General features: G+C 40.0%; 2 protein-coding genes across 6 annotated transcripts in view; one reads left to right on the top strand and one right to left on the bottom strand.

The window, feature by feature from the left end:
• Positions 1 to 27,389, top strand: part of TMCC1 (transmembrane and coiled-coil domain family 1) — a 111,808-nt gene that overhangs the window by 7,202 nt on the left and 77,217 nt on the right. Inside the window, exons 4-6 of the mRNA XM_046900217.1 lie at positions 5,048 to 5,952; positions 9,573 to 9,682; positions 13,712 to 13,770. The gene's annotated coding sequence lies outside the window, so the exon portion shown is untranslated. The remainder of the gene's footprint in view (positions 1 to 5,047; positions 5,953 to 9,572; positions 9,683 to 13,711; positions 13,771 to 27,389) is intronic.
• Positions 1,737 to 26,286, bottom strand: TRH (thyrotropin releasing hormone). 5 transcript variants are annotated; one of them, XM_040646169.2, is made up of 6 exons: positions 24,757 to 26,286; positions 23,878 to 24,023; positions 23,094 to 23,179; positions 14,806 to 14,898; positions 5,006 to 5,133; positions 1,737 to 3,802 (listed from the first exon to the last, which is right to left on the bottom strand). In XM_040646169.2, exons 4-6 carry the CDS (start codon positions 14,832 to 14,834, stop codon positions 3,216 to 3,218), a joined length of 744 nt encoding a protein of 247 aa, XP_040502103.1. In that variant the 5' UTR covers positions 14,835 to 14,898; positions 23,094 to 23,179; positions 23,878 to 24,023; positions 24,757 to 26,286; the 3' UTR covers positions 1,737 to 3,215. The 5 variants fall into 5 exon arrangements, with proteins under 5 accessions (XP_040502103.1, XP_040502104.1, XP_040502099.1 ...); XM_040646170.2 differs by lacking the exons at positions 23,094 to 23,179; positions 23,878 to 24,023; positions 24,757 to 26,286 and adding an exon at positions 20,949 to 21,007; XM_040646165.2 differs by lacking the exons at positions 14,806 to 14,898; positions 23,094 to 23,179; positions 23,878 to 24,023; positions 24,757 to 26,286 and adding an exon at positions 6,171 to 6,297 and having other exon boundaries at positions 5,006 to 5,210.

Genomic DNA, 27,389 nt, shown 5'->3' with positions numbered 1-27,389 from the left:
GAAAATGAAGGAAATGTTAATTGTACAGTTCATTAACTTAAAATTTCCCCTCCTTTTGAAAACAAAGCTCGTTGTGAACACACTTTTACTGTTCTTTTGTAATCAAACTGCTCAGCGTCTGAGTTGCTGGGATGGGGATTGTTCACATGTGCCCAGGAATCTCTGAAAGCGTTTCTGTCATTTTTCCATAGGTCTTTTGCGAGAGTAATGAAATTTTAAGAAAGTAGTTGAAAGAGGTCAGAGCTGTCCTAGTATCTGTCTGCTTATGTTATGCTGCTTCCAGCCAGGCAAGCAGCTGCAAGTTAAGAGAGATTTTAAGAATTGCAGGCATAATAATTATTAACGATTCTGTGAAGTAATGATAAATCTGATTTACTGTAAAATGCTATCAGCTTAGGTTTTGCTTTTTGGGGGGAAAAAAAAAACCTCACAACCAATAAAATCAATTCCTTCAAAACTGTCACAGTGATAGCTTTTGAACAGATGACGATCCTCTGGCCTAACCTGGCAGTTCTGTATACACTGAAGCACTCAGAGCCTAGAGTACAGCTGATAGAAAAAATAGACTTGCATAAAATCAGCTGTGCTAGTTCAGCTATTCACTAACCACACTGAGAAAACACACTTTCCTTCTTAATAAATGATTGATTTAATGGTAATAAATTTTATCTGTGATTTGTTCAGGATGGCAGATTTTTATCAGCAAAACCAAGCAGGATAAACCAGCTGTTTGCAGCTGCACTATAACAACTTTGACTTCAGGCGGTTCCCCTTCTCTCCCTTCCTCAACCCCGGCTTTTGTGTAGCTGTTCCACAGCATCCTTGTCTTGCAAGCACAATCTCTGTACTGTTATGCATTTTTGCTATTGCCCATTTACTCACTTGTTAATTATTTATTTCCTGTCATTTTTCCCCTTATTTTTGGTATTTTTTAGCAAATATTGGTGGTATTGTGTAGTACCACTAAGTTTCATTCCTTGCAGGAAATTATATATGAAATGGTATTCTTTAGATATATCTTTTCTTTTCTCCCCTTTTGAAATGAAACCTGAACATTTTAAAAGGCATTGTACAGTGAAAATATGCTGAAGAAATTCAAACTGTACAGTGTGCTCCCATCTAACCCCTCTGAGGATTTGTTTTGCGTTCATTAATTAGAAAGCTCCTGTTAATAGAAGAGGTCTGCCAGTTGTCATATATCAAATGATGTATTGTCACTGGAGTTACAAATTGTTTGATAGACCATGCTGGCCATTGATCAGCCTGGGAGCATTTAACTTCAGTCAAACTTCCTGATATGGTTAATTTTTTTTCTTCAAGGTAGCTAAACCCAGTGGCATCACCAATTTATGTAGCTGAGGAAGTGCTCTGAGACAGGGAACGGGGAGGCAATCAGTTTTAGAAAGAACATTCAAAGTATTTCACGTTTTGATGATATTGAGAGAGATGAATATGAGTAGAGAACATACTCCTTCCTTAAAAAATAACATTCTAGTGAAATACTGACATGGTATAACCTATTTAAATGTACAGGAAAATAATGTGAATAACTCTCAATTTACAAAAAGTATGCATTAGTTGCAAAAATCAGTAGATCTTGTGTTTAGACATGTGAAGAGGAAATCGGACTTGTAATTTTTGTTCTCCTTACTGCTAGTACAGTTCATGACGTACGTACTTCACATAATGATATCTTTTTAAAACAGGAACCGTGAACAAAGCACAAAAGACTGGTGTTTGCAGACCATGCAAATATATATAGAGGTATTTTAATTTCAAATAAATGATTGTTTATACAATTCTAAGAGGTATGTGTATGTGTGCATGCATAGTAATCAATTACATCTAGTAAAGCTCAGCTACAGCAAAGCTATTTACCAGGCATATGGCAGAAGACCACTGAATTCTCATTTCTCTCTGCAGTGACTTGCATGCTAGCATGACTTGTTCTATAACTATGTTGCAAAAGGTTATGGAACTCAGAAGGTTTGGGCAGCGTAGATCAATCAACCTTTCTTCTTTTGTTTAAAACAAGTCTGCTCCTAACCAGTTTTGCCTGCCAAGATCAGACTCAAACAACTGAAGTTCCTTATGAACTGGGTGACAAAGTGTCTATGGGCTTAACCCAGTTGCCTGTTCCTGAGTGTCCTACAGATAGTGGATTTCATAGGGGAATATATCTATTTGCTACTGCACTAGCAGACCAGTTTTACAAATAAACAAGGGCTGACCAGCATGCAAGAAGCTTCCACCTAGAAAAGTATCTCCTAGTGTTCATTTATTTATTTTGACTTAGCTTGGACTGTTTTTTTTCTCTTATTACAGTACAACCTGTAATATGCAACCTGTAAGGACACACAGACTTTACTTCTTATGTTTATTGAGTCATTCATATCAAATAAACACTTTTGTGACTCTCATCACAGAAGGGAAAACATTTCTTTGAGGGGGAGAAATTAGAAATCCTATCAGAAGAAAAGATTTTTTTGTTTCCATTTTACACATCTAAGGGGAAGGCATATTTCAAGGAGAATGACTGAAATGTTAGCACATCAGGCTAAGGTGAGGTGTACGTGGCCAAGGTCATAACTGGGAGGTTGAGTTGCTCTGGGATTCACTAACCCTTTGCACTTTGCAGCTTCTAGATGAAATTTTTGTTTTTTAGTTCTGAGTCAAAGTATGAAGCCAGTCATCTGATCTGCTGCAGTTGGAGCAGTCTCCCTATCTGTTCAGTTCTTATTGTTTGGATAGATTGTAGTACAGGAGGTCTCATTAACGTATCATCTAGAATTGAAAACCCACTCAGTTTCATTTTGAAATCATTTGCATATGTTCTTTTTTTTCCCCGATTGTACTGATTTCACTGACACGAGAGGAAACAATATAATTACTGTAGTAACATCAGAAGAGGTATTAAAGAGCATGTGCTAGTTCACACATAACATGAATATTCTGGGCTCGTAAAGGAACTGACTACTCTTAATTTCACAGAGTGAGGGAGTTGAAAACTCACTACTTGCTGAGTCCATTCAGCTGAGTGTTTCTCAGTTCCTTTACTTCAGGTGCATGACAAAGCCATTAGTTTAAATGAGGACGCTCACTCACTGAAAGATAGGTTTGGAGGTCAGCAGCAGGAAGCCAGAAGGGAGCAGACAGAGTTTTTTAGTGTTCTGTCATTTTACTTCACCATATTGAAATGATAAACAATTACTTTCTCATTCCTCTGTTTCATTCTCCCATGCTGACCTCCTTCCTGGGTGCTGATGTTTTTCTTCTACCCCCTCTTTGCTAAACTTTTCTGCTAAGTCAAGCAACAAGCTGTCTTTGTTACAGATGGCAGACTGCTGAAGGTCACAGGGACCTGTATAATCTGGGCTGTCAGAATCCCTGTCCCTGTTTCCAAACTGCTGATGTTTCTCCCAGTTTTGATCACTTAGGTCTAGCTCATCATTCCAGCCCCTCTTGCTAGGATGCTGGTGTTTATACATCAGATATCTTCTGCCTGGATGCTGTCTTTTGGATAACTCATTTAAGTAAGTTAGCTGTGAACTAGAGATGTCAGTGGACTGGTCCCACAGTGACCTTCTGCCAGGATGCTGTCGCTTTTTCAGCTCCAGGTAGTTGACAAGGTAGCCTTCTACTTCTGTTTTCCCTAAATGCTGTCTCTTCTGAATGTCTCCAAAAGATGCTTTTTCCTCAACATCTCTTTTTCCAGGATGCTGTCTCTTCTCCGGGTCACTTATGTATCTTTTTCCAGGATGTTGTCTTTTGGAAAGCCATTGTGGCAGAGGCATGTTTAATTCTGTCCAAGGAGAAGAATAATGTTAATTAAGCCCTATAAATCCTCACTAAAGAACTTGAAGTTTGAGTCTGTGGAGTACTAAGGTATCAGATCATAATCTGTTGTTTATTGTATGCATTTAATTACACTGCTAACAGTGGTCTTGAATTTGATCACTCTGGATGGCTTCTGTCAAAACAATTCTGACACATTTTTACCAAGGATGGATTGATATGTTAGGAACTAGCTGCAAACAAAGTGGGAAGGCATGCAATAACAAAGCCTGGTGTGTTGATTTGAAACGGGGTGAGCTGAAGAAGCTGGGCAGCTGGCAGAGATCAGCTGCAGTAGCTGGCTACACAGGAGAAGCTAGACATCAGCATGAGATAGAGAAAAGGTAGCACTGAGATACAAGTAGAAGCAAGGATGTGTACATTTGAATGTGAAGTCAATATTTCCAACTACCCTAACTCTATTGGCATCTCTTACTTATTCTTAAGCTCTTCTTAATATTTCAGACCATAGTTTGATGTCACCAACTCTCAGCATTCATATGAAGAGGGAGGAAGTCTCTTTCTATGGGCACTTGAGGCCAGCTCCTCTTCCTGCTCTGAAAGGGCTCTGTGCTCCTTTTTGGTGGCAAGCCCCTGTGTGCTGCAGCTTGCAGTCACCAAGCTTAATTTGCTTCCAGTGCTGTGACTGGTGAGAGCAGAGCATCTGCAAGCTGTCAGGCGGGGGCTGACACTAGTGCAGCCTCTACATTCCCAGCCATAGTAAAGCCCATCTTCTTTGGCATGTGGAAGCTTGAAGGTTGAGGTAATAGGTGAATGGGAGCACTCCTACATCCCAGTTAGCATTAGGTACAGGATGTAAAAGGGAGAATTTCTTCCACAAGTCCTTTTAGGGTTTCCCTAGGAAAGTGCTAGCCAGATAGGCAGATGCTCTGTGTCAGGCTTCTACTTTTTTTTTTCCCCTCCCCCCCATACAGCAGATTACTCGGTAATGGTGTGGCACTGCTTAAGCTGGGAGGTCTTAGAGAAGAAAGCATCTTTTGAGAACTGTCAGTGTATTACAACAGACTGTCTACCGTTCTCCTTCCCTTAGTTAGAGTAATAAATACATACAATTGGAATCTGGGAAATAAATACACTGACTAATAATCTCAGATCTCAGCCAAGGAGTACACCAGTATTTCTAGAGGGATATCCCCAGTGTTATATATACCTTTATTCATCTCTTCTTTCTTTTCAACTTTCTTGAGGACAGATTGAAGCATGTGGCTCCCAGATCTCTGCAGGATGTCATCCAGGGAACTTCTTCCCATGTTTTCACTTAGTTCTGGAGGGAACTGCCTGCCGTTGAGGCAAACACCAGACAAGGTCAGGCAAAGGAGTAGCACTGGCAGCTGGATAGATGGCATTGTGATTTTCTGCAACTTCCATGGGAGAGAGAACAATGGGAGAGGAGGATGGAGTTAAATAAATCTAGCAATAATGGCCGTGATTCCAGACATTGAAAAAGAAATTTGCCACTGATGTATGGATTGAAGCATCTTGTGAAGATCCCTCCTGTTTTCTGTTATATTCTACCAAGAATATGTTAATTCCTTGTAACTGAAAGCAGACACTTGTTCATTTTTTCTCATATGTATTAATATAAACATTTTAAACATCTAACTTCATGATGTACAGATGATTTGAAAGCTAGAGATCTTGTTTTTTTTCTTTTGTCAAAAGGTAAAAATAATTTCCCTCTTAAACACTGTATTAACTGTTGCCCTGCATGATATGCACATATGTATACTTGCACTAACAGTGCCCACCAGGCAATTCCTTTGTGATGGGTTTTTTTTTTTTAAATAATGTTGTGATTTACAGCACTTCCATTCTGCCTTCAGATAAAGCCTAGCCTCAGTAGCCTGTTAGTTTTTAAATCTCTCCTTCTGTGCATTTGAAGTAGCTGCTTGTAGGTTTTTTTTTTTCTGCTTAAGAAGATAGCTATGCTATGTTAGCTAGAGAGATTTCTTTCATTGGGAAAACATCACACATTTTTCAGAGGCACATAATAATCATCGTATTTTCTATTACTGTTTGCCCAGGTAACAAGTGTTTTTCTGTTTCTTCCAGCTAACGCTGGACTTCCTAACACGCTTACCAGTGATTTATTTTCTGGTAAGTGAAGTTCCTTCAGCACAGTGGAATATATCTTTACTGCACAAATATTTAGCTTAACATAAAACATAAAAGAACATAAATGCATGATGTTGTGAAGTTCTGTGCGTTTTTAAAACAGACAATTACAACCCTGAGGTTATAACATAGGCTTTTTGTCTCAGAGCAACCTTTAGAAGGAAAGTTAGAATCAGCTAAAAAGGAAATGATTTGTTTACCTGGTTTGTAGTTTTAGACTTTTGCTAGATGCATCTGCCTTTAAAGCTGTTTGCACATCTGCGCGTCAAAGTTGCTCTTCTTCTGCTACAGAAACAGGCAGTATCCAATAGAACCGTTGCTAAGTTCTCTTTGGATAGCTTGTGTCTCTGTACTTATACTGTACTGCCTCTGGACCTTTATGCAAATAGCTGTGAGGTAATGTAGGTGATGTGGGTTGTTTTTTTTCTTTTTTTCTGGTGTTTTCTTTTTTTCATTGATGTCAGAGATCTGCGTTTTCCATGCACTTTAAAACTCTGATTATTTGCTGACCTTATATCCATACTGGACTCACAGAACTTAGTGCTTTTCCGTTCTCTAAAGAGATTGTGTTGAATTTTATGTAAACTAGCATAGGGAAAGGGAGACTTTTTTTTTTTTTTTTTTTTTCCTTTATGGAAAGAGGCTTAGGTATCTTCTATAAAGCGAGCATTACAGAGTAAATGCAAAGAGATAGGTAGTTTATCAAGCTAAGGAATAAAACTAAAAATATAATGGATTATATTTAAATAAATTTGTACCATGGGTTCTTATTCTGAAAGGAACTGAACAGTTTCTGTCTTGCAATTCATTTTTTCTTGGCATAGATTTCCATAAGCAGCCTACTAAAATACGGAGTACATAGTATTATATATTAAAGCATAGCTATGTTGCTGCTGTGTGTTTCAAAAAGTATTATGCTGTTGTAACTGGAAATAAGACTCCTTCTCTAACCTGTCTTTTTAGGATACCTCTTCTACACAGTACTACTAAAAGTGTGCTGGAGATGCAGATACAGGGCTAGTGATTCCTTGGTAACATCACATCCTTGGTGATGACAATACTTAGGACTAAAACTGAAATAAAGGTTGCTCATATATGGAAGTAATGCAGGATTCAGCTCGCTTGTGGAGCAGACTTGTGTGTGGCATCTTCTGTAATGCATAAAAGAAGGAATGAAAATCTCCATAGTGAGATATTTCCTTGGCCACAGGTTTGTAGTTCTTTCACTATTTCAGCTATGGTTTGGTAACAAATGCAGAGTATAGGCAAAGAAAGGCACCGTTTTGCATCTGTACAGACAATGGGAATACCCCATAAGGTTAAAAAGGAGTGAAGTTAGTTGTTCTGTATTCAAAGTGACTCATTACCCATATGAATTTAATAGAAAATGGTCATCTTACAGACCTTTTTCTGTTTACCTCATTCAACTGAAAGTGACAGAAGAGAAAATACAGAATAAGAGCCTTGTTTTTAGTTCTTTGGAGTTTCTATTCTTTGGGTTTCTTTGGAATGGCTTCAGGGGAAGCTGTTACTTCAGCCTTCTTCCTCAAGAGTATCTTCTCTTGAGTTTTGTCTTGGTATCTTAGAGCACAAGTTTCAGAAATTGTATAGAAATTATTTTTTTTTTAATATCAATTAAACTGTTGTATTTTGAGCATAGTCATGGCTGTCAGTGTGTTTGTTCCAGATTTGCACTGGGGCTAGAGGTTTGAACTGTATTTTTAATGATTATACTAAAAATGGAATGTATTTTCCTTCTTGTTTGGATTTCTATGGGAGCTTGAGACATCAGGTGCTTCATGTGCAGAGCACGTGAGCTGATCAGTAGGCAATGATTGGACAACTGATAGTCCTTAGTTCAAAGCAGAGATCCCTGCAAGGACAATTCCTGTATGTTTTTAGTTTTAGACAGTGAATTAGGACTTTCCAGGAATCTAAAGAATACTGGAAAGTACTGTAAATATCTTAATTAATACCAGGTCTGCACATCTAACAAGCCAATAGCTGTCTTAGCACCTGATTTGTTCTAATAAAATGCCTAATACAGAGTCCACTGAGAGCAGCCATGCTTTTCCTTTAATTTATCTAGGGCCAGCCTTAGATAATTTTCCCTGAGTTTAAAGGATCTACATGCTGAGTTGAATTTTAAAAAATCCCCTTGTCCTTTGAAGTATGGCTCTAGAAAAAGATAGATGGGAAAAAGAGAAGTTTACACAGCTGACACACTTTCATATATATACAAAGTCATGTGAGGAAATAAACTCAAGGAAAGCTAAGAATCTGATATTAAAAACACAGTCCCATATGAACATTTCATCTTTGCACTGAGTGAATGAGTCAGGTTTCACTTGTGATACATCAATTGACTTACCATTTCTTAGTAGCCAAGAAATTTAGTAGGATAGCTAAGCTTTATGCTTGGAAACTTTGAGTACGAATTAGTAAGTCTTCATCTGACAAAATGTGAAATGCTCAAAACCTCTAAATGAGTTGGAAGTAGGTCTTTTCATGCTGTTCTCTAGTCTGAAATTGATCTGGACAATATATAGGTTTGCATATGTAGCTCCAGCTTGGATATAGCAGGAGCTGCTTCTTGCAAAAGCCTCTTACTGAGTCTTTTAATGCACATGCTGCGATGCTCTAATGCATGAGACTGTGTAGTCATTGCCTAGTCTGCCACCTAGCCCTTGTTTGCTTTCTCTCTACCTGTCAGAAAACAATTTGAATTTCTCTGGGCTAGCTGTCAGGGCTTGTTCTACATTACAGTATTCTACAACATAGTCAAATACTAAGGCCATAGATTTAGGAACTGCTGTTGTATCACAGTGAACCTTGTAAGGAATTGCATTCACTTCACCCTAACTGCTTTGCATTTCTGGGTATAATAACTCCTTAAGAACTCTCATGGTACCACACCTGAGCTTAAAAAATGAATGTACTGAGCTATAAATTAAAGTGGGCATTGTCTGAAGGCTTCAGTAATTCTGAAATTCTGAGTGGTTCCTTAATCTCACTTTGTTACAGTTTCTTATTCATTTAATCACACTTTCTCAATTCTTTTTAGCGTAGAAGATTTGGAACAAATTTAAACATTGTATGTGGCATGTGTCATGTAGAGTTTATTCTTTGCTGCTTTCCCAAGGCAAGAAGTATGCAAGGAAAGAACAACTCCCTTGTTCAACTGCTGTACCAAACTTCAATTTGTGTATCTGGTGAAGTTCCTTGTTTTATAAACTTACTCTTTCCACCAAATTAATTACAAATGTTTGTTTGGGATATTTTTATATCTTTCTTGGGACACCTTGCTCTGGTCACAGTTGGAGATAGGTAACTGAAGCACATTATTCTGCTTCAATACAGTCATCCCTCTAGGGATCCTGAAATCTAGAAGTTGCTATGGAGACAGCTCATCTTTTATTGAACTTCAGGATAAAAAGATAATTGTTGTGTGAAAGTGATGTACCAATTACCAGTGCATTTGTTACCAGTTTTGCTGAGAGGTGCTGAATGTTTAAGTGGTTTGCTCTAGGTCACACACTTGCTAAAGTATTCCCTTACTAAAACAGATTTTTTTTTTAATTTTTAATTTTTTTTTTTTTTAGTGTATCAGAAGTCAAATTTCATTTAAAATGTTGCTTCCCTGACACCTGTGTGTTAGTCTGACAGAAGTGTCTCCACTGGCTATTTAAAGCACTCCGATCATTCTTACTAGGTACATTACTTTATTTTCTAACATCCCACCTGTTTAAATTCTAACCTCTGGTTTATTTACTGAACTGTACTTCTTGCAATGACTGCAAGTCCATACTGTTCTGTTCAACCTCCTCTTATTAATAATGTTGTAAAATGAAAGTTATTTGATTGCTAACAGAAATGAGAGGCAAATCAGCTCTTTTGTTTTCTTGGGGAAAATTTAAATGTTCAGCTTCTTTAGATCACTCCTCCCAGTTTGTTCCCTGAATTGAACTAACTGGGGAGAAAATTTAAGGGGATGGGTATCGTGAATAGGTGAATAACTCTTCCTGTGTGATCCTTCTAAAATGCTTTGGCGTATGTGAGTAGTTTGCTTGGCAGGTGAACGATGTACTGTATTTTTGTGACAGTCATAAGATAGTTTCTGTATAACGTCGGAATGCTGAAGTGGTTATAGAGGCAGTGATCTTGTTATAGTCTACATTAGAGCAAAGATATCCTTGTCCAAGTCAGGGAAACTTTCATGAATACTGACAAACCTTTCTTAGGCTTGAAGAAAGCCATTTGTGTATGAAAGTTTGTCTCAGTTCTAAGGACTAGAAAAGGACTTCTAATCCCCTCAAAATGTAAGCTTTTTTCCAATGATAGTAGTCAATAAAATGAAAGATATTACAACAAACACTATACCCTACGAATCATGTATTGAATATTAATTACGTCTGAGGGCAAGATTCCATAGAGGTGTAGCTGCCTACTCTTCCAAATGTGTTGTTAAGTTAATGGGCCTAGGTAGTTTTCAGTAGATCTAATGATGTAGGAGCTACATAGGTGATACTACTTTTGGAGCAACCTGTTTATTTCTGTGGGAACTACAACAGCTACAAAGAGCACAATAAAACTGTTGGATAGAGCACGTTCCTGGCTACAACACACTGTTTTCCAACATAGTTACCACTGTTAGCTGTGCATTTTCACCTACGATGAACAAGAGCCTGCACAGCATGCTTGTAAAAATCTGCACCAGTGGAGGTGACCCACTGTTGCCAGTGCTGAAATGAAGCACCCACTCTTCACTGTGCTCACATCCACTGCTTGGTCTCCATACGTGTTCAGTGTCAAGGAATATCAGTGGGTATTGTCTCCTCACGTGTAGGGACTCAATCCCACCCCTTTGCTTCATACACACTTCCATGTCAGTTGCCATTCTGTCAGACTGCTCCTCTGCTGCCAACTGTCACACAGCAACAAAGTGATACTGCTGCACCACCACCATCAGCCTCTGACGTCATGGGCCAACATAATAAAACAGGAGGCGTTACTTTCAGAGCAGCCCTTATAAATTTTGTAAGTTCAGCCCAGTCTAGTCAGAGCCAGCACTAGTGTAAATGAGCTCCTTTCTATACAACTAGATGTGCTTCATGACAGTCGACAGCAGAGAATGTCACATCCCAGATGGCTTTGTTGTAGATTATCAAAAAAACAGGGCAGGGAAAATTAATAATACTTTTTCTGTTTATTTCAGTACTTGGGAAGATAAAATCTAGGAGGGGAGATGAAGGCAACTCTTCTACTGTGAACTCTGTTTCCTCCAATATTGAGTCCTAGCCATGGTGCTGCTGCTGTTGTTGCTTACTGCGAGCATTGGTGGTACTAGATCAAGGGCCTTTTTTGAGGGAGCTTGTAGTTAAAGCCAGTTGAAAGAACAGGCACAGAAAACTGCTGAAATCTTTAGAAGCTTTACTGGCTAATCCTAAATGTCATTAGAAGTGTGACCTGAAAATGGTGAGGAACAAAAGTAAAGGGTCTCCTTTGAAGGCTCTGATATTTTCAAATGATTCTCCTTTTCAAAAATTAAAAAAAAAAAAATTGCAAAACCATCTGTTCTGACTTTAAGAGAAATATTTTTGTAGTTTTGCAAACACAGAAGTGTTGAAACTTAGTCTCCTGAATTCCTTGAAATAAATACGAAATCCTTTGAGGAAACTTAGAATGCCTAATCTCTGCCTATATTGTTTTAAGTAATGAATAGGATGAATAGTGAATGAGATGAGAACATTAATTTCTGTGAAGGGAAGCTCTTAATAGAATTACTGAGTAAATTCCACATGGAATGCACAGAGCTCCACTCACCAATTGAAATCTGTAAAGGCAAGGGAAGGCTGTTATATTGGAGGGAAGGGGAAGTATCCTGCCTAGCATTAAATCTTTTGCTAAAAGTACTATAAATATCATGTTGCTTATATCAGCTAAATTGTCTTATAGTTTCATGAGGAATCAAAACCAAATCACTATGACATTAATCCTGCATACTGGCTTACTGATAGATGCTCAATACTAAGCAGCATATTATGGAATCAGAACTTGACAGGCTTAATTATATACTTAAGAGTCAGTCTAACTCACAATTTGTTCCTTCTGGGATGGAGGCAGTTTGGAATTAAAGATCTCAATGGATTCACTGTAATGTTGTAATTATTTTGTAATTAACTCAGCAATGTTTATGCAGGGTCATTTCTATAGTTTTCTCATTGAGAGAGAACCCTGTGATTTGGGAAGAAAGTGGAAATCTTTAGAAAGAATATCATTGTGCCATGTCTCTTGTTCAAGACAGAGTCTAAGATCTCTCAAGGCAAATGATGTCATTTAATTAAACAAGCAAGACCATGCCACTAGATACCCAAACCAGCAGCTTCTCAGTCCGTTGTTTTTTCATAGCTGCTAATTGCAGCACTCAAGAGGTCCTTGTTTTGTTCCAAATGGGGAATTGATCCTTGGACAAAGTAACAGCTTGGTATACCTTGACAAAATTTTGCTTTCCAGTTTGGGAGAACTTAACAGTATAGAATTAAGAGATTGCATGATATTTGATGTGCTGTCACAGAAATGGTGGTCATCCAGCTTCCTTTTAACAAGCAAGCCTGATTGATGTTATCAGATAACTTGCAAAGTCAATTGAGGGTCTGTAAAAAGGTCACTGGTCCCCACTGCAATTAAGGGAGTCATGTACTTGTGTGCTGTTCCTTTGCAGTTTCTGCTAACACAGTCCTTCTTATGACAGAGAAATCACGATCGGGTGTGAAAGAGGGTAAATTTGGGAGCAAGAGAAAGCACAGTAAGAGATTTAGCCTTTGACATGAAGTCTTTGAAAATGCTGGTTTGGATGTTAAGTTTCCAATTCTTAGCTTCAACTACGTAGTCCTTCTGTCAAGTTCACTGGGAGTTATCAACATAGAGCATATTTAAAAATCCCACCTGGTAGTCCCTGCTTGTTCAGATATCAAAGATACAGGGCTCAGAAGCTCCTGAAGACTTCACATACACAGTTATGTTAAAGATCAGAGGCCACAGCAGGAGCATGAATAAGGAGACCGAGTAAAAGCAGAACAGAAAGCTCCAGAACTTGCCCTCATGGCTGATGGTAGAACATCTTCCTCTTGAAATCTGGATGTTTATGTTGCGTCTTTAAAATTAAACAATTTTATTTCTTCTTGTTGCTTGCTGTTGCTGTAAGAGGCAGCTATTCACTGTTGAGAATTATTCAACAAAGCAATCTCAAATCTTGCTTTAAGGATTCAACATGAATTTGATTGCCCTCAAGCTCTCTATATTGGTCTGATAAGAAAGAGAAATATGGCCAGTGGCAGGACCCCATCAACAAGCCAGCTCCCTTTCTGCCTGCCTGTACACAGCACCCGAGAGCAGCTGTTCTTATAGGAAGTGCAAAGTGGAATCAGATGTAGAAAGGAATTTTGAACAGGGATCTGATGTTATTAAAAACTAATAATGTCAGGAGCCTGTCATATCAGCTGAGGTGGCTGAATTGGATAATGGTTTGTTCAAGTATTACACCCTTCCTTTCTGTTGTTTCTGCGTGTCTGTGGATGTTCATATGCATTATGTATGGATTTGTTACTAATGAACTGCTCCTGATTTGTCTCTGTTTTCTTAGTAGTTGCTAAGTTATTTGGTCTGTTCATTTTCTGAGAGCTTAAATTGGCTCACTGTATGTTACTGCTCCTACAGTAAGATTGGTCATGTTATCTTCTAGGTTACATGTCATTGAGAGTCCTGTGGTGCCGCAGCAATAAAGATCACAATCCTGTAATGGTAAGTGCTATACAGAATTAAAACTGAGACTGTCCATCCCCAGAGAATTGCAATGATGTATTACAAGTGTATGAATGAAATAACTGAACGTACTTGCAGAGAACGGTTTAGATTGGAATGGACCTTAAACTTACTGCTGGCCCCACTTCCTGCCGTGGGCTGATTGCTCCCACCATCTCAGGCTGCCCAGGGCCCCATCTAGCCTGGCTGCGGGCACCTCCAGGGCTGGGGCACCCTCAGCTTCTCTGGACAACCTGTGCCAGGGCTTTACAGCCCTCTGAGTAAAATTTCCCTCTGACATCTGACCTTAATCTCCCCTTGTTTAGTTTAAAACTGTTCACGCTTGTCCTATCGCTATCAGACTGTGTAAAAAGTCAGACTCTCTTCTGTTTATAAGTTTTCTTTAAGTAATGGAAGGCCACAATGAGGTCTCCCCAGAACCTTCTCCAGACTGAGCAACTCCAACTCTCAATCTGTCTCTATTGGAAAGTACTCATTTTAGAACTGTTCCCCTGCCCATCATTCCAAGTCATTTAGATGAAGCTTGGTACACAACAAAGAGACTTAGGGGTAAAAATAAAAAAGAAAGATCCTCACAATGTGTTGCTCAAGTTAGATGGTTTTCATATTGTACTACTAGTTATAAAATGACAGACCTTTATGAAATTTGCATCTTTATAATAACTTTCATAGTCATTGTAATAACAATAGACTATTACACCGGTGCTTAATGGGTTTGTTTGCAACAAACGGTGCAAAGTGGGATTCAGTGGGTATTCAGCTGATTTTTTGGGAATAGAGATTATAATTAATGCTGTTCTGTAGGCCAAATAATAGGCGTCAAGCTTTATGAAGCAATAAAGGCACAGATGTCAGTGAGGTACATGCTGAGGCCAGAAACAGTACAGGCTTTAGGAATCTGTGATCTCTTGATTTCCTCTTCACTTTTGCCCGGCTGGCACACTGTGCATCCTAAGGGAAGTTGAGTGGGTGAACTCATAGCACACAGTAGAAGTTCCTTAAATCATTTCATACCTGCTTCTGCTGAGAGGACTCTGAAACATGAAGCCTACATGCTTCTCAACTCTTCTGTCAACATGCACCCCAGACCTTGTGAGCTGCACCTGCCTATGAACAAAGATGCATTTACATTCAGTTAAAGAATGGCTTGAAGATAAAAATTACAGCAGCTAGTGTATTTTTATAAGCATTAAGATGGGAGGCTGTATAAATATTTGGTTGGAAGGGAGTTTGGGAACTGGGACAACTGTATTCTATTTCTCTCTCCCATTCACTTGCTCTGTGACTCTTACGGATGCATCAAGACAGAAATCAGCTATAGTTAAAGCCATAGTCAGACTTTTCATAAGTGAAATAAAGTAGAACCTTAAATACCTGAATTTTGTGTTTCCTGGCTACAAACAAGGGTTAATGATACAAGGCATGACTCCTGATTTTTATGCAGTACTTTGAAACTCTCAGATGGTGACAAGAGAAGGAAAAAAGCAAAGTTAATCTTTAGGAAGCAAATTGAATTCACAAAGCCCAGTGGGTCGACGTGTAAATTTATGTAAAGAAAACAGTAAATAGAAAAGGTGTGTTTGAGTGGACTCACAAGAAGCTTTGGTGTGACTGTTTGTGATATGAACACTTTCTTGGCTCAAGATCAATGATGTAAAATCCTGCTAGATGAGCAGTTTCTCAGGATTCTTTCTACAAACCACTGATGACTTTCATAAACAGCTTTCTCCTCCTTCAGGTACTAGTACTTGTCTCTTTCTTTCTTTGTTTATAGCTGCTATCCGATTCAAAATGTTTCATGTTGGCACCTAAAGCCTGGTATGACAGAATTCTGGAAATGTGTTCCTGGAATGGCTGGTGATGGTCTTCATATCCTTTGGTGCAGAGATAGCTGTATTGCATAAGTGGTTTTCAACTTGTAGCATGGGACAATGCAGGATTTGGAATGACTTCAAAAGGACAAGTAAAAGGTCATTAGTAAAATCAATCCTTTTATTAAATTTGCTCTGTAATGATCTGTATCTTCCCTGGAAAATGCTTATAGACCTACAACTGGAAGAGGTATGAAAAATATCTTAGGAATCCTTTTTAGATCTTCATTTCAATAACGTTCTGATTCAGAGAACTGCCATGGAAGTTGCAGAGTTAAAACTTTGATAACTCTAATGTTTTTGTAGCTACTGCTGAAAAATGTGACTCAATATTTTGGCATTTTGAGAAGTGGCTCATCAGGGACAAGAAAACCGTTTTTGAAATATGTTTTAGAAGACTTCAGCAATAATCTGTGGTTATTTCTGAGCTTTCTGTGCTCACATTGTGTAAGCAAGACTTAAGTCTTGGGAAAATTATGGAAATGCCAAGGGTTACCTGGTAAACAAGTGGTGTAATTGATCATTCTCTCTGCTTTATAGACACAGTACCTTTTTGTCATTTCAATAACAAATGATCTCTAGGCTTATACCAGAGTAAATCTTATTGACCTTTTACAGGTACTTATGCTTTTATTGAAAAACAGTAACTTCATCTTCATTAAAATCACTTTTAGATCTGTATGGGGCCGGGTACTGAGCAGAGTAATTCCATAAACACATACTGTCATAGGAAGAAAGAAGTCATGTAGCTTTTTTTTTTTTTTACTTGAAGGTACGTAGCATTAATCAATGCAGTCTGTAATGGGAAACTGAGAAGCACTGCTAGATAGATGTTTGTTCTGTGCATATCTGAGTGTCGCATAGCTTAACTGCAGCTAGCTTATATTAAGTGTTTTGCATCTCCAACTGAAGTTTTCTTCTATCTGTGGTGGTTCAGCTCTGCTCTTTAACGTGGTTCTTTGGAAAGAAATTGGGAACCTCAACCCAACACACTGCCCTCGGCCTCAGTTATGTAGGCACTGGTCATTTTTCTGTTGGACAGCAGTAATTCTGATCTCACTATGAGATCTTTAGAGAATTCCGTAGAATGAAGAATTCTGTACATCCATCATCATTTTTTCCTATGAGCACATCACCCCAGGTCCAGGGTGTGCTGGGTCTTCCAATTGGGAAAAGGGAAATACTGGTAAAACACTGTAGTTTTAAGAACAGAGATGATCCTGCAGTGACCTGACCTGCTGCTTAAGAGGCATTTATATTTTGCATTTCTGTCTCCTTTTGGTACTGTGAAAGAGTGTCTTGATTTAGAAAAAAATGAGATCAGGAGCCATAAGAATCAGAATCATTTAGTTGGATAAGCAAAGCATGTGGCCCAAGTACAAGAGGTATATACAACCAAATTTTATTCTGCTTTATAAACACTCCTGAATATTTATGACTTTTCAGAAAACGTAAGAATAAAATCAGAATGCATAAAATTTGAGCTGAATGCTGGTGAAGAAATCAAGTAATAGAAGTTCTCCTAGTTCAGTAAAGTGGTTTGTAATTGACTTGATTACTCTGAGAACTGTAAAGCATCAAATGCAATTATGTTATTCCTTTCATAATGCTAGAGGTGAACTAAACCCATGACACTGAGCATATACTTGGTAGAATGTCATATCCTGCAGCACTAGATGAAATGTCGTAGTTAAGCATCACTGAGTGGAGCTAAGCACAGGCGGACAGGTGACATAAAGTGTCTGCTCCAACAAATTAGTTCATGTCACTGAGTGAGTGCACTTTTGAAGAAAAATTTCCAGCCATCTCCATTTACAACACTTGGGTCACATCACAGAGCATCTTTGCTTCCTACCTCCTCATAACTTTGAATTCTAATTATCAACAAATCTCACACTCTCACAGGAGTCATGCAGCTGTGCAGCTGCTGGGAACTGTCAATGCAGAAGGATTTTTTCTGGATTGATTTTTCTTTTAGATGCTTCTAACCAAGTGAAGTGACTAAAGTTGAACTCCATCTTGATTCAGTGGCAATTGTGGTTCTCAGAAGTGTGAGAGTTTAGGCTTGTCTTGTTCAAACAATTCCAGAAGTGTTGACAGAACCCCTTTAGCCTGTCTGGCAACAGGGACAGAGCACGAATAATGAGCAGTTTCTGCTTCAAAGAGACTCACACATCCATCTAAGGAAAAACAATCAATGGCCATTTTAGATGTTTCTGACTGAACAAAATGTCTTTAAATTAAGTCTCTGTACTTCTCAGGTGAGATTAAAAAATAAGAACACTCCATCTTCCTAATTTAGCTACTAAGCAGATAGCAGCGACAGCAGTTTTATTGGGTTGTTTGGCTAGGTGGCAAGCCTTACACTGCTACGAGTGCTCTTAGGGAAGTCTTTTTCCTTAGGATATCTATCACAGTTTAGAAACTACTTTTAGGGGAGCCTAAGGACCAATGAGAAAACTAAAATACTTGATTGGTATCCTTGTTATTAAGCAGTAATTTAAGCAGATATTTCTCAGATTGTTATATTAGTTCAAGGAATTGTGCCTCCTTCTTCCCATCATATTGTATTCTCACATGCATAAGTTGTAGCAGCTGCTGAACTCCAGTGGATTCAGCTCAGCATAGTGATCAGGTGAATCAAGAAGAGTCAGGACTCTTTGGCATGAAACTAGACGTTCCCAGGACTAAGACTGACATTTTTACTTTGTGTTCATCCTGGTGTATTAAGACCTGCTATTCAGTGCAATTAATTCTAGGATTGCAACAAACTGTGCTTAGTTCTTTGTTTATTTTACTAAAGGTAGGGATTGTTGTTATCTGCTCATTTAGAAAAGAAAGATCCCAAATGCTTATTTAATTACTCCTTGCCAGAGAGGATTTTGGGGCCACTGGGTCTGTTCTATGACTTTGTTCTTCATGGGATGCTTCCATGTAGAATTGGAACACAACTCAATTACATTTAACTATGGAGAGGCAGTAAAGCGTGTACTAAATATTATTGTTTCATTAGCGTTTAATTTAGATAAGTATTTCCACAAATGGGAAATTGGGGCCCTTTTTCATGGTAGTGCTACCCCATGTAATAATTGTGGTTTGTATCTCAAACCAGATGCTCTGACAGTGTGGATCCCTCCATACAGAGCAGTCCCTCTCCTTACCCAGCGATGAAGAGTAAACAAAACAGCAGCATTGGAAGTGCACCTCAAACACCCCATAGTTGTTTACAGGCAGAAGGAAACATCTTTTCTGATTCTCTTTTTGACATGGGTCATGGCACCTGCAGGTAGTTCATATCCCAGCCTTTCTTTCTTCCTCCCCACCAACAGCACAGTGACCAAGAAGCCAGTTACTCATGTTGGAAGGAGACAGCTAGTTTTCAAATTGCAATGCCTTTGCTTTCTTTTGTCCTCAGATTGTTCAGAGTTGTCTCTTAAGAAATGATAAACTCCCTCTCAGAGCTGTTTTATTAGACACCTGAAAACAACATGCCAATTATCTGAGTGGATGTCGAGCAATCATTTTTTAGCAGTTGTTCTTTTATCAGAAGAAAATCTAAATTCTCTTCATGCACTCTGTTTGCTTTGATAACATCCCTTTTGCAATTTGAGGATGGTAGAAATAATTTGAGTGTAGATTTTTGGAGAAAAAAAAAAAAGCAAAAGAGGCAGTATAAATCCCTAGCAAGGGTAGATTGCAGTAATGCGAAGTGGAGCTATACACTACTTGCTTCAGTTGTGTGGCTCACCTTTTCAGCAGGGCTTAATCCAATCTTTGGGTATCTCACTATAACTACTTGTTTTTGCTTGAAATAAACCATAAGCACTAGTATTAGGAATTAAAAGCTTAAAAAAAAAAATCTGTTACCCATTTGAACTACGAAAGAGGAGCTGCCAAATTGCAAATTGCAATAAATATCAACAAGTTGAATCTAGTATGGAAATAAGAACTTGAGTGATTAAGAATTGATTTGCGAAGCAAGGATTGCAGACTTGTTTGTTCTCCCACACCTGCGCTCCACTTCAGAAGTACAATGAAGTAAGGCATATCTAATGCACCTTTCCTCTAATTGGTAATGCACTCAATGGAATACAATCAGCAGAGGTTTTTAAGATCACACCACAGTTTGCCCAATTATCATACCTAATGACAACACATTGTTCCTGCAAAATGTATCTTTATTCCTTGGTAGGTTACATTTCCTTTCAGCCTTCTACCTATAGATTCAGCAGCACCTTGTATAGAACAAATTTCTTTGTTGGCAAGTCTTGATTATAACACCAGAAAAGTATTTTATGTTTTCAATGTCTAACCGAGTATGTAAGAGAAAGTCAGTTTAGCATCCATGGACACAGGTTCAGTGCTAAGATATTAGACCAGTGTAAAGAGCTGATAGGAAAAAAAGCTATTAAACTGACTAAGTGGTATTTTATTTAAAGACACTTCATGACCTCCAGCACAAATAGAAATTACAGATTTAATTGCTTCCTTTGGCTTTTGTCACTGTGTTTTCACATTTCTTGCTACATGTGTGGACTTAGAACAGAAGATCTGATGGGCTAAAGTTCTTAGGATATGGCCATTATATAGGCAATTTTAAACTCAAATTAGTCATTAAAATTTGCAACCTCATGATTATTGCTTTTTGTCCTTCCAGCATTTCTCATAAGATACTCCCTTTACAGTTGGCTGCTTCTTGTAAGAATATTGTTTCGTTCTCACAAAGGTTCTTACCAGTAAATTGCACTAGAGGAGTATACACGTGGGCCTTGTATTTTTCTTGTGAAGCCTAAAAGCACTGAGTCCCTGGGAAACGTAATTGAGTATGCTGTCTCCGCTTGCTATCCTCCACAGACTTCATTCTCTGCATTCATCCTCAGTAAGGTGGCAGACCTGGTAAGCTTTACTTACGCTGAAAAAATGTAAATGTGTTTTTTCTCTCTCAGTATATAAGAACTGAGAGTTGTTTAGTACTCGTCATAAAGAGAGAAACTTATCACGCCACCAAATAATTGCTCTCAAGCTGCTATATTGTATTGATCCCTTGTTCCTGAGTAAGTAAGCCCTGTGGTTGATCATCATCATTCTAGGACATCTCATTCTAGTGAATGAATCAATAATGTCTTCAGTGGCCTGCTTCTGTGTGTTCTCCTCTGGTATTCAGAGGCTGTCAGGGAGCAGTAAGGCCAGCTGCTCACCAAGGGGTGGAGAGCCAGGAGCTGCATGTGGCGGGGCTGACTTAAAGCTGTATTTGCAAGACAGAGCGCTGTACTTTCACTAACTTACCTTAGAGTGTTAAACGTCTGCTAACCTTACTTCTGAACCTTCCTAATAGATGACGCTAGTTCCACATTCATTCGTCACAAAGCTCAGTAATTCTAAAGTTGCAGAACAAGGGTGTGTGTTTTGTTTGGGGCATCTTCATTTTCTCAGGGGTTGTGGTTTTCTGTTTTTATTTTCATACTAATGTGGTGATACAAATCTCATCTTTTGTCCAGGTGTGATAACAGAGAAAACAAGGACATTTGCTGTAAATTAGTGTTAGATCTAGTGTAACTGTGTCTGTGTGAAAGTTTATAGATAACTGCTGATCTCTTCCATCAGCTTAAATCCTTTTAGCGCATTTACACATTTGGAGTCTAAGAAATATTTGCATCTGCCCTGGAAATGTGAGTGTATAAGTCTGTAATGGTAGTGCAGAAAAAACTTCACAAAAATTGCTATAAATACAAAAAAAATGCATCTTCACCCTACTTTCCTGGTTATCACCACGTGCAGGAAAAAATGGATTTTTAGATTGTAACTTGGAGCCTGAAAGAAAGAGGAGGCTACAAAAAGATTTCACTCTGAGAGAACTGATGTCTGGTAGAAATTGGATCTGGCAACACTTTGTTTGATCATACCTATGCATCAATGGATAAGAAGCCTGTGCCCTGGGATTTCTGTCTACATTGGTTTGGACCATCCATATGGGATTTTGGCGTCATTCAAAAAGAGGCCCTGCAATATTCTGGTGTCCGTCCCTTCACCTTAACACAGCTATCTCTGTCTGCTTGTGTAATTCTTTGGGAAGGAGTGAAGTTCGACTTAAGAGGCTTGAAATACTGGTGAGACTTGATCTGCCAAGGAAACACTGCACAGTGTGCTTGCTGTTAGGCCCAGCTATTGTTTTAAATATGTTTCCACTGCACACAGAGCTGCTCTCCTAGCATTTATTAGCTTTTTTGTTAAGGTGCACTGGACTGTGAGAGACATGATATCAGATCTTTCTGCCTGCTGCAGTCCACCCAGGAGCTCAGGGTAGACTTTGGGAAGCATGGCTCTTGCCCAGTAATCCTGCCTGCAGACCCAGCACTCCGGTTGCAAGCACGCTCCTTAAGATCACTGCTCTGGCTGATTTCTGTGAAATGAAGCAGTAAGGGCTGAGGCGTGTGTTTCTCCTCCTCTAACAAGAGCTTTTCCTCAGTGATCATCTTGCTATGGACAGCAGCCGTTTGCACACAGCTCTTCCAGGGACAGTGACAAAATTAGGCAGGAGTCAGCCAGCTGTCGATGACTGACAGAGTTTGCCATATAGCAATAGAGAGCTTACCTGTCAGTACCTCTCACTTTCTCATAGGTTAGGTATACCCACAGGACTCAGGCTGTTGAATCTTTCTCAGATGCCCCCTCAGTATCATGCTCCCACTTCCCTGTGTTTTCTTTTGAATTAAGTAAGGCTGGACAGTGTCACTGAAGTAGTACTGGAAATGTTCTTTAACATTTCTTTGTGAAGTTGGTGCATACGTTCTCTGTACTGTGTTCCTTCTCCCATTACTTGCATGTGCTGCAGGGCAAATACAGATGTGCAGGCTTCCAGCACAGAGTGATGGCCTGTAGGTCCCCTTTTCAACTCACCACTGTCTGACTTACTCACTGATCTCCACACAACACAGCTGGGTTGGCCCCATAGGGTTGATCCCCCTTCCACCTGCATGTGGTTAGCTTTGCTGGGCTTGCACCCAAACACTGAGGTGGGAACCAGCTTCTGAGGCAGTGCCTAAGTGATGGACTTTGGGATACGATGTATCTCCCACACAGAGATCGTAATGGAATGACTACAGTAAAAGTCATGGCTTAATTCTCATCTTCAAAACATGTAGCACAAGTGTTTCAACAGTGTAGATTAATTATTAAACAGATCAGTATCATTTGGTAAGGGAGGTGCACACGTCTGAAAACAGATAAATACAAACTCTGCATCTCAGAACCAAGACTGGGTTTTATTTAAAGGATGCTGGTAAATTTTTTTGTATGGAACAGGTATCCAAGGAAATAATACCAGGGCAGGCACTAGACAAGGGAACTCAAATGAGCCTTGAATGCAGAAGGTTTCATCACGTAGATGAATGCATTATCACTGAAAGCTTTGACTGTTTTTAGTGTACCCACCAAATCTGAAGGAGATGAAAAAGCAGCTGTGAAACTGAATAGGTGTTCAGAAAGCATGCCTCGCAGTGGGTCAGTGAATTCAACACCTGTAATTGGGTCAGAAAAATAATTCTGTAGACTTAACTAACCAGATAGCCACTAGGTACAAAAGACATTCAGACATCCAGATTATACACTGTAGTGCATATTCAGACATCTGACGTTAGATATCTGTATCTGGAGTCAAATCCCAACAAACTCTTTTCTGCTACTTTGTCACTCAGATCACTGAATTATTATAGGTATTGTGCTTTGATTAATTATGCTAGTATCTAGTTTTGACCTTGGATGAGTGTCTCAGCTGTTTCAGTGATGACCAGTCACTGTGGATTGGTAGTTAATCAATCCAGAAATTGTAATCACTTATATTTTGAGGTATACTTGGAAAAAGTTGCAAGTAGATCTTTATTACATGACCTACCAGTGTTGGGGAATTTTTATTGTAACACTTGCAGCAAATAAAATACACATTTGTGCTTAAATATAAAATGATTTAATGAGCAATGCATAGGACAGAGTTCTGTGCTCATAGTCAGATCTACAAGGCATATGCAAAGATGTGACACGAGCCAATTCCTCTCATACGCTTGTACCAGTGCCAATCATGTGAGCATCAGCATATCCTTAACTTGGTTGTTTTGGTTCATCTCTCCAGGGTCAGTTCTGTTCACCAAATTCTGTTTCCCAAAAGTGGCCTCTGAGCATCTGCATTCCATGACTGTTACAATACTGCAACTTTTCTTACCTCTTCAGAAAGGAGCCTTTCCTGTCTTACATCAAGTTATTCTGTCCATGGCATTCCTGCTTTCAGCCAGTTTAAGTCTTCTCGTCCCACATTAGCCCATTCCAGTGTCACGAGATCCTGTTGCTGGATTAGAAGTTTCACTTCACCTGTGAGTTAAGAATTGGATTTGACACGCTGCATTGTTCCCATCCTCTGTTCTTATGATGTAAGTTTGCTGCAAGCTCAGTTTCACACTGGTAAAATATTTGGAGTATGTCAAAGGTAATTTTAGGTTAATGCACTGGGATTCAACTACGTAATACTACACAGCCTTCACACAGCAGTCTGTAGTAGTAATCATCAGGGGCTGTAAGTCTTGGTGTTCCCAGATGCTGTAAACCGAGCAAGGTTGCAAATGGGTGACTAGCTTTGAAAAAAAAGGATTATGAATGCTTCATTATTTAGCCTAGAGGCATAACCAACAGTTCTTTTTTTTTTATGCTGTTTGAACAACTGCTTGTGCTTCTCTAAAATCTTTGTAGAAAGATTTTCTCTTTCACAAGAGCAAATATTCCTGTCATTACATGGGAACATAGAAGACTGAGGTACATCAGGGTATGGTTCCATTCCCTCATTCCTATCTGTAGACTGTAATTATAATTTTGAATTCAAGTATCCCAAATTCCAAATGTTTCCATCCAGATCTGAACTTCTTAACCGAAATTCATCACAAAGTCCAGCATCAGATGCCAACTTCACACTGTCTTTGAGCTCACTGATAATCTACATTTCAGGGAACATTGTGTACCTTGTGCTGCTCTCAAGCCAGCCTCATTCCCTTGGTCTCTCATACATACACACTTAAAATGGAAGACAGAAAAAAAGCGAAAAAGAACTTACTGAATTCTTGATTTTTTTTTCCCCCATCCTGATTTGTGCTTCTAGACAGACTGAGAATATCCAGCTCACGTGGCACAGCCAAAGCAGAGCCTTTGCCCTACCAGTCTTTTGCAGACAAAGTGAACATACTCTATACAAGTCTGTACTTGACAGTCTGTTCCCCAGCCAGCTCACGTGGCCCTGATACACTCAAACACTACTTCCACACTTCAGCTGTGTCCTCATGGCAGCTGCATTTCAGAGGATGAAAAAAAGTCCTTAGGTATTTCAGCTGAAGTTTTCAGAGAACTTTATGTGGAAAAATGAGATGCAGAAATGTATTCATGAATCAGTAATAGACAGTTTTCTTTATGAGTTTCCAACTGACCTGTGTCCCTCCATTGTTCCTGAATCCATTTTAGCATTAATTGGTTTGAGTAAGACCTGTTTTTTACTAAGCCAGACCTGTCCCTGTCTGCTCTTCAGTGTTGCAAACTTAGCTTCATGGATAGCCTCTAAGTGAACTGTGCATGAGCAATGAGGCGGGAAAACAATATTGTTTAGATAGCAAGGGCTGCTAATGTTGAATATAGCCCCAGTTTAAGTGTTTGCATTTCCTGAAAGTCGTCAGTATGCGCAGTGCTGTTCTGACTTAATTTTACTTTTTGCCCTCATAGCACTCTGGTGCACAGTAACTGTGTCTCTGCACTGCATCTGGTCATGCCAGAAAGAGCTGTGGAATTGCCTATCTGTTCGCTGAAGTCTGAAGTGCAGATGTATCCTATCAGTCATATTCTGTTCTCTGAACACTTCTTTATTCCTAAAGGAAAGACAATTTTATTTTGTGAACAGTTAAAAAAAAAAAAAGGTTCCACATTCCAATCAGAAGATGGAAGCTCTCAGCTAACAGAAGGGAGAGACATCCCTCATTTCTGGAACGAGTGCTGTGGGATGTACATCTGCTGGCAGTGCTTGGGACCTTAAGAAGCAGCCTTGAAGATCCTTTTCTGCCTGGAAGGGGTCTGTCCAGAAATGATGCAGCGATGTTTGGTAGAAGAAGTCTCTGGATTTTCAGTAGTTGTAGGTGCTGTGCTTGATCACTCCAGAAGAACTGCAGAGAATTTCCCACCAGCTCTTCAAATTTCTGAGGAGTTAAGGAAAGCAGTGCCATGCAGCTGGTCGCGCTCTGGTAGAGTGAGTGTCATGGCTGTTTTGTTCCCAGTAAATCTCGGCTGTGTGTTCCTGGGCACCAGTGTGGAACCTGTGGCTCACTGAGAAGTTTCTATGAGACCTCATTCTTAATTCCCCGAAGGGATCTGAGGTTGCATTGTACCAGGAGGACGTAGGTTCATCTTCATCACCCATCTTCGGCCTCCCTTCCACTGATGGAAGGAGCCTGTTGGTCCCGAGGAGAGTGACGGGATCGATGCCCGCTGGGAGTCCGTTCCGCACCCCGTTCCGTAGCGCCTCACCCGGCCGTGCCAGGTTCGGGGCGGTGCTGCCCCCTGGCGGCCGCCTGGAGAGAGCACGCGCTCCTCAAAGTGCGATTAAATGGCTGCTCCTCCCGGCGCCCCGCAGACCACCGCAGCCCCCGAAGCGCGCCCCCCACCCCCTCCCCGTGCTCGGGATAACGCGCGGTGCCCTCCCGTTTCGAGCACTGCGCGCGTCCCGGACTCGTGCAGCGGAAGGCGGCCGTGGGTCACGCACCGCGTGCTGCGTGGCCGTTACCGCCTGTGGTGAAGGAGAACGGCGGGGCCTGAAATACTGAAGGGGCTTTCTGGTTCGTTGAAACTTCTGGAGCACACAGAATTACTTTGGCGATACGGCGGGGCGCGGCCGTGCCGCCATCATGCAGCGAGGGGCTAGGAACAGGAGGTGGCACTGCTGGATAAAATAAAACAGAAGAATTTTTAAAAGAATGTACCAGGGCCCGCTTGTTGTGCTCATCCTGCAGCAGCTGTGCCTCTCCAAGGGGAAACAAAAAGCTCCGGGGTTTTATCCTGGTTCTCTGAGGAGTACGGGGGCCCAGCAGCAATGTGCTCCAGCAATGCAAGGACACGTATGGATGCACAGCGAGGTACAGTCAGGTGTGCTTTGGGCCTGCCACATTCCTGTGGGAGCTGTGATGCTGAGGGTATGCTGGACTGGGCCCTGCTTTCAGGGCTTCAAACTGCCTGTGCCTGGAAACACAGGAAACACTCTCCCCCACCGTTGGCTGTTGCCTTGCAGTTCAATTAATAGTGGATCCATCCACATCAACAAAGCTCTCTTAGCTTTTGCTCAAATGACAGATGCTCCAGTCCCTTAATCATCATTATGGCCCTTCAGCGGATTCTCTCTTTTGTCCTGAAGTGCCCAAAACTGGGCACAAAAATGTGGTCCAACTTCATGAATCCCCTTAGCTTTTGGCTATCAGGACTACTGCAGGGAACATGTTCCCCGGAAGTGGGCAAGAGCAGTACATTCTAGGCCCCGTGTTCATCTCCATTGCTTTTTATGACTGAGTGTTAATCTCTTCAGAGCATGTCAGCTTTTCTCATCATTGTCCCCTTAATGCTATCTACGTACTCTAGAACCATTACCTTCTACCAGATGTGTTTCACTGCTCCCCTGCCTTCCCTGTTCCTTGAAATGTGCCAACCCTGTTATATGCT

Source organism: Gallus gallus, chromosome 12, assembly GCF_016699485.2.
Source record: "Gallus gallus isolate bGalGal1 chromosome 12, bGalGal1.mat.broiler.GRCg7b, whole genome shotgun sequence".
Classification (NCBI taxonomy): Eukaryota; Metazoa; Chordata; class Aves; order Galliformes; family Phasianidae; genus Gallus; species Gallus gallus.
Note: the sequence above shows the minus strand (reverse complement) of the source record. Positions and strands in the feature narration are given on the sequence as shown.

Excerpts from the sequence above, each read along its gene's own strand:
- TRH (XM_040646165.2), bottom strand. The coding sequence starts at position 5,201 with ATGCCATCTATCCAGCTGCCAGTGCTACTCCTTTGCCTGACCTTGTCT. Across the intron at positions 3,803-5,005 it reads GAAAGAAGAGATGAATAAAG|AATTAAACATGCCTCTGCCA; the intron begins GTATATATAACA and ends CTCCTTGGACAG.